General features: G+C 37.4%; 1 protein-coding gene across 8 annotated transcripts in view; it reads right to left on the bottom strand.

The window, feature by feature from the left end:
• Positions 1-7,717, bottom strand: part of RFX3 (regulatory factor X3) — a 358,769-nt gene that overhangs the window by 269,752 nt on the left and 81,300 nt on the right. For 4 of the 8 annotated variants that reach the window (XR_003550050.1, XM_027773424.1, XM_006152432.3 and 1 more), the window contains exon 3: positions 5,233-5,345. The exons of 3 other annotated variants lie outside the window; for them this stretch is intronic. Coding sequence is in view for 3 of the 5 variants with exons in the window: in XM_027773424.1 (XP_027629225.1) it covers positions 5,233-5,317 (85 nt within the window). In the remaining 2 variants the exon portion in view is untranslated. Of the gene's footprint in view, positions 1-5,232; positions 5,346-7,717 lie in introns of those variants that run through there. One more of the 8 variants, XM_006152435.3, reaches the window with a different exon arrangement.

Genomic DNA, 7,717 nt, shown 5'->3' with positions numbered 1-7,717 from the left:
GTAGGGAAGCAGCAGGCTAGAGTGGAAGGGAGACATATTTTGCACTGTCTAGACTCTTGAATTATCTAAATTATTTCTTACTGTGTATGCATTAGCTACTTAAAAATATATTACAAAGGCAACAACAAGAAATCTACTATTTCTCAGGGATTGCTATTGGCTCCTGATTGCAACCTTTGTATCTGCTATCTGTGTTATCTCTTTTTAATACAGTACCATAACAAGAAACAAGAAGCATGACTCCAGAAGATTAGTCTAAAATGATTTCAATCATTTTCTTTTGTATCAAATAAGCTATTTCAAAATAGCAAAGCAGTGTTGGAATCAAATGTGACTTAGGGTAAAATATATACCTCTCTATTTTCTAGCTATTAAACATCACTAACCCTAGCTTCATTATAAGTGAAACTAGAATAGCAATACCTGTACTTCACAAGGTGGCTGAAAAGATTAAATGAAAGCACAGTACATGTAAATTCTTTAGCCTCATGGCTGGTCCATCTTTTACTGTCTTCATTAGTATAAATGGAAGTCTGTGGGAGAACTTTTCACTCATATATGCCTTCTACTCAGCTACAGATAAAGAAGTAACTTCCACATGTTTAAAAAAAAACCTCAAATGTAACTGGTCTTCAACAATTATTATTCCTAGTTCCTTAAGCAACTAAATACTTACAACTAAATAACTAAAATGAAAGATATTTTCTCCTCTGCACAGAAATGTCCCAAATCACAAAATACATACAGAAGTCACACATATTGATGGGACCAATATATGGCATAACGGCTACATCGCTGGATTCCCACATGGTTGACCACAATTCAAGTCCTGAACCCAGTGGCTTCAAACTGATATCAGGTGTATGTGCATGTGTGCCCAAAATCCCAAGAGGAGAATGGAGGAGAAGGGATTGTGGGGTGGCTATCCCCCCTGGCTGGATGACTATTGCTTTCTGTCTCTTTGTCTCTCTGGTGAACGCACATGCCCTATAGCAAAAATCTCTAAGAAAAAAAGTCACACAAACTGAGAATTGAATAATTCCTAAGGACTTAAAAGCAACAAAATATTCAGTAACATAAAACACACTTAAGTGTATAGAGCTACAGTTGAAATTGTCTTTGGGATTATTCTAAAAGATCGTAGATATTCAAAACTTTATATTTGCGTCCTGGCCTTTTCCCCTATTCCGATGTAAAAGGGCATGTCATATTTTACTCAGTTGTTGAGAGCAATACTAATATATATAAATAACCTATTACAACTTACTATGTGTTAAAGCAATTCATATAAACATCTCTGGTGTTCAGTAAATACTTCAGTGTATTTTGTGTGCATAAATATATGAATAAATAGTGTTACCTACACACAATTCTTTCTATAAATTAAGAGAAATAGTGTTCCTTTCCTATCTGTCTCAAAAAAAAAATAGCTAAATAGCAAATATAACCCTGATTTACATTTTCTCTTGGGTTGTGAAATAAAGCATTTTGAAAATTAAAGTTACACTTTCACTCACAAGACCCCTGATGTATCTGCATGGCTTCATATAAATTCATACGCATATACAGGGAACATTCAAGAACAGAAATACATGTGTATCTCTATGGACTTGAAGATAACTTCAGATACAAAAGTCCTAACTTACCCAAAGATATACTTGAGAATTTTATTTTTTTTTTTTGTACTTTCTATTTCATTGCTTTAGGGCTTTACCGTAAGATTCCCTAAATTTTTTTTTTTTTGCTTCTGATATCACACAGAAGGAAAAGAGCTCATGTCTGATTTAAATCCCATCAAGCTACTCAATTGCTAGTAGAAAATCAAAAGCATGAACTCACTTCAAATTTTTAGACTGCCTTTGCTAGCTAATGCTCCAAAATAACTGGGAAGAGGTATAGAAATCTAAAACTGCAATAATAAATAACTTAAAGAATCATATATTCCAACTAATTAGACTAAGGTCTACTGAAGAAATTCTATTTCAGGCCAGCCAGGTTGTGTGGTGATTAAGGCGGCTGGATTCCACATCGCCAACTGCATGGTTGGATTCCGGGACCCAGAGGCTTGCAAAAACATGCAGGGAGTGTGTAAATGCATACCCCAATTCCTGAGAGGACAGCAGAGAAGAGAAGACAGCAGCATGGTCATCCCTGCAAGGGGTGCTTTCTCACTTTCTCTCTCTCTCTCTCTCTCTCTCTCTCTCTCGTGCATGTACCCTTTAACAAACTGAAAAAGAAATCCTATTTCTTCACTGGACCATACAGTCTAATAATGGCCATTACTGACTAATGTTTTTTTTCCCTAAAATCTTCCTTTTTATTTAATATTTCAAGTTTATAAGCTATCTGCATGTGTATCAATCACTCAATCCTGACAAAACCTGTGAGAAAAAATGTGTACCTAAATCAGGGACAGAGAAATAATACGATCTGCACAGATCATCAAGCTGGTAACAGTTACACTGGGATTCATAACCAAGTCTTCTGCCCTCAAAATGATTTTCACTCTCTTCAAGACCTGGATTCCATTTTCACTGACATCACATTTCTTGCAGAACTGTATCTTTTGTCCATCTAACCGCAATCATTCTCTAGGTGGTTTACATCCTCTCTGGTCTTAACTCCAGTCAATTCCCACACCACAGTCATTGGTATCTTCTCAAATTTAAATCAGATAGTCATGTAGGTAAGACCAGCAATGCTTCTCACTGTTTCTAGATAAGGAATATTATTACCAACATCTTTAATGGCTCAGTTTTCTGACCTCTTCCTATTTTTTCAGGTTCAGAGTGAACTCTGCAGCAGGCAGGCTTTCTGTTCCTTATAAATCATCACTCTTGCTAATCCCAGATCCCTCCCCATCCACCATCCCGGTTTTGTTTGTTTGTTTGGGTTTCTTTTTTTGGGGATAGGTTTTCCCTATAGGGCACTTGCTCTCGCTCGCCAGAAAGAGAGAGAGACAGAAAGCAAGAAATCATCCCCCAGGAGGGATGGCCACACCGCAATCCCTTCTCCTCCATTCTCCTGTCGGGATCTCGGGCACACATGCAGACATGCCCAGCGTGAGTTTAAGCCACTGGGTTCGGGACTCAGACTACGGTGGACCATATGGGAATCCAGTGACATAGCCATTACACTAACTGCTGGTCCCCCTCCCCATCACTTTTAACCTAGTTAAATATATTCTTTGTCATTTAAAGCAAGTATCCTTTTCCTTTTTCTTACTAGCCAAACCAAATCTCCCGACTGAAGGCTCAAAGTGCAATATACCTCCACTTTATTGCAGTTAACATAGTTGCAATTTATATTTACTCATATAGTTACTTAGCTAATGCCTGCCTTTTCTACCACACTTCGAGTACCATAAAGGGTAAGGAGAAGTTCAGTTTTTCTGATTTTAGTTACTATTATTAGCCCAATTCTGGGTACAATTTTCAACCCCATAGTTGGTACTGAATATTTTCTCTTCAAAGCTGAATAAATGTACAACTAGGTTAATTCCTCTTTTAGCCTTTAAGTATTTGAAAATAGTTATTATTCTAATGATTCCTCTCCCTACACATACATACAAGAAAGTTACGTTTCACTTAATTCCTTGAAATAGTCCTTTTATGACATTCCCAGACACTTCTAAAACCTAGAAACCATGAATGAACACAATGGTGTCTTCACTTTCCTATACCAAACTTCATTTCTATTAAAATGTCTACAGTAGGGGTCCAGTAGGTGGCATGCTGGTTAAGGCACTGGACTCCCAAATGACCAACCACAGTTTTCCTGGACCTGACAGCTTGCCTTCTCACTTTCCCTCTTTCTGTCTGTCTCTCTCTAGTGAACACCTGTGCCCTACAAGAAATCAAATAATAATTAATTAATTAATTAATGCAATTCTTTTTTTTTTAAAGGGAGGGTAGTCAATACCAAGACTGAGGGTCCTACACTGCCTCTTGCAGGAGCCTGAGTGCCCTTTACAGACTCTCTCTCTGTCTCATTACCATGTCTACCAATGAGAATGCTAATTCACCAGCTGCCCTTCTTATTCAAGAACAAGAGAAAAGACAGTACAGAAATGTGGCAGCGAAGAACAGAAGTTAACAAGGAGCTGAGGAAAGCTAAGAAGGGTGGCCAGATGCTGAAAAGAAAAAATGTAAGCTCATTTCCTGAGGATGCTACTTCTCCATTGCAAGAAAACTGCAACAAGGGTCCTGTAAATTGGTCTGTTGATGACACTGTCAAAGGTATAAAGGGCAACAATGTGGAAAGCTAGCTCCAAAATACTCAAGCTACTAGGAAGCTGCTTTCTAGGGGAAAAAACAGGCCCCCATAGACAACATTATCCTAGCTGGGTAGATTCCGAACTTTATGTACTTTCTGGGTAGATAGGATTACAGTCCCATCCAGTTTGAATCTGCTTGGGCACTCACTCCACATTGCTTCTGGGACATCAGAACAGATCAAGGCTGTCGTAGATGGAAGTGATATCCCAGCATTCATTTCTCTGTTGCAATCTCCACACACGCACATGAACAAGTCATATGGGCTCTAGGAAACATCACAGGGGATGGTTCAGTTTTCTGAGACTTAGTTAAGAAGTAGGGGGCAGCTGACTTGCTGTTAGCTCTTCTTTAAGTTCCTGACACGTTGTCTTTAGCATGTGGTTACTTACATACCTTGATACTTTCAAACCTTTGCAGCAATAAGAATGTCCCCCACTTTCCCCCACCAGATGCTGTTGAACAAATTCTTCCTACTTTAGTTATTCTCCTGCATCACAGTGATCCAGAAGTATTAGCAGATACCTGCTGGGCTAGTTCCTGACTTACCTGATGGTTCAAATGAATGGAATGAAATGACTATGAAAACAGGAGCTGTGCCCCCAACTTGTGAAGCTTCTAGGACCTATTGAATTGCCCATTGTGACTCCTACACTAAGAGTTATAGGAAATATTGTCACTGGAACAAGATGAACAGTCTCAGGCTGTGATAGATGCTGGAGCACTTGTTGACTTCCCCAGCCTAACTAACCCCAATACAAATATTCAGAAAGTAGCTACATGGACAGTGTTCAACATCACAGCTGGCTGGTAGGATCAGATACAGCAGGTTGTGAATCATCGGTTAGTCCCATTCTTTGTTGGCGTTCTCTCCAAAGCTGACTTTAAAACACAAAAGGGGGCTGTATGAGCTATGACCAACTACACAAGTGGCAGAACATTTGAACAGATTGTATACCTGGTCCACTAAGGCATAATAAAACCATTGAAGAACCTCTTAATTGCACGAATACCAGAAATATTCTGGTTATCTTGGATGCCATTTCAAATATCTTTCAGACAGCTGAGAAGCTAGAAAAAAGTGAGAAAAAAAAATCAAATAAAACTGAAACTCTACAAAACCATGAAAATGAGTCTATGTATAAGGTTTCATTAAACTTGATTGAAAAGTATTTCTCTGTAGAGGAAGAGGAAAATCATAATGCTGTCCCAGAAACTACCTCTGATGTAATACCTTCCAAGAGTAGAATTGAATTCCTGGGGCCTTTAATTTTTAGATTGCACAGCTGAGGCACAGAGGTGTTTGTTCTGTACTATGTTTGGCATAAGTGTGTCTTACTGTTTCTCTACTAAGAACTCTTTTTAAATGTTATTATTGTAGCACTTTTTACAGTAAAACTATACTTGTACAGTTCTAAACTGTACATACTCTATGAAGCTTGTCCTCTGGATGGGTTTCTTTTTTCTGTGTGTCTTAGTATATATGTACAACTGTTAACAGAATACCTGAGACTGGGTAATTTATAAAGAACAAAAATTTATTTCTCATAGTTCAGAAGGTGCAAGTCCAAGATCAAGGTGCCAGTGAGTTCAGTTGTCTGTTAAGAACTGCATTCTCCAGAGGTGCAGAACACTGTATTCACATATGGCAGAAAGTGGGAGGGCAAGTTGGGAAATACAGTGTAAAGTCTCTTTTATAAGAGCTTTAATCCACAAGGGATGGCGCCCTCAAACCTAATCACCTCTTTCAAGGCCACATACTTTAACACTACCACAGTGGCCATTAAATTTAAACACCTGAATTTTAAAGTGAACACAGTCAAACCAAAGCCCTGTGGGAACATGGCAGTCACAGCTCTATCACAAGTTCTCAAGCCTCTTCATATAAAATGCTCTTAAAATATCTGCTTGATTCTTAACTAGTGTGATAATTTCACATAACTATTATGCAGAATTTTACACTTACTATCATAGACCACCTTAATTTCAGCCAATCATTTCAGAGAGCTATGTTTTTTCTTTTATTTCAGTCCTGACTCCCTAACTCCAATATTAGCTATTGTTCTCAGACTTAGGTGACATGCAAATATGATGGGGTTGTTTTATCCAAGTCAGTGATAAAAATGATTAATAGGATGGAGTAAAGAAAACAGCCATGTCATGTCACTAGAAATACCTCTTTCCAAGCTGATATTGATCTAATCATCAAATTCTTTCAATCATCTATCAATCTACCTTGTCCAATAATCCAGCCCCTAATATAACCATCTATTTCATATATACATCATGAAACACTCTGCCCAAGGCCTCAGTAAAAGTAACTTACTTCACATACACAGGGGATAAAATTACAAATTTAACATGACATATTTTTAATAAGCCCATGCAGTTTCTAAAAGACTATTTCTTTTTTTTGAAATTTCCAGATGAATTTCACATTTTACATAAAGTCTACATCATGATTTATGTGGTATCTTTTTTCAACAGAGGAAGACCACTTTTTTCTAGTTACCACCCTACAAGTCATCTGTCTAATGATCAGTTAAAGAACTATCCCAAGGATAGGCATGAAACTTGCTAATTTTACAATTGTAAATTTCTACATTTTCCTCTTTTTGAAAATAAAAACAGTATGTTCACAATCTGTAGTCTTTTGGTACCTTTGGCACGAATCATAATTGCACAAAGATCACCAAACTATTCATATCTGCACGCCATTTTTCTTAGGGCATTAACAAGATAAGAGCATCCAACTGCTTCTCATCACTGTTTTACCTTCCTTGACATCAACTCCTTCACTACCACTGTCAGTTTCCTTCACCAAATTCAAGTATCATTTTCTGCTGATGAAGCTGAAGTCAACCCAGCCGAAACCAATTCCATATCTCTGTCTCCATTCCTCATCCAGTATTACAATATCTGTCCCAACCAGTAGATTTACTTTTTTTTTAGTTTTTTTCATGATCTGAACAATACATGTAGTACTTAGTATCTTTACTACCTTAAGTTAATTTCAGGAGTCATTGTCCTGTATGCCAATCTTTCAGCTTTATGCCACTTTTGTATGTATCCCAACCTCTTATTTCTACAAATTATTAATATGTGTACTTATACTGTATTTCACTTGCAAGAACCTCCAGACACTTCATTTAGTAAATGTTTGATTGCCATATTCAAGGGGTCTTCAAAAGGTTCACATAATTTGTATTATGAAAAAGTTATGCATGGATTTCCAAAGTCTTTTGCACTAAAATAACTCTATTTTCCCACAACCCTTTGAAGTCTCCCTCATATATGCAATTCACCAAACTAGAGCAAAGAACACAAAGATGCCTAAGATCTGATTCCTTCCTTCAAGTAATACAGAGGCATACAGACTGCTGAGCAGAAATACGGGTTTTTATATTACCAAGACAAAAATAAATACTACCAAGATAAAAGTA

The sequence above is a fragment of the Tupaia chinensis genome, unplaced genomic scaffold (assembly GCF_000334495.1).
Source record: "Tupaia chinensis unplaced genomic scaffold, TupChi_1.0 Scaffold000354_1, whole genome shotgun sequence".
Lineage (NCBI taxonomy): Eukaryota > Metazoa > Chordata > Mammalia > Scandentia > Tupaiidae > Tupaia > Tupaia belangeri.
Note: the sequence above shows the minus strand (reverse complement) of the source record. Positions and strands in the feature narration are given on the sequence as shown.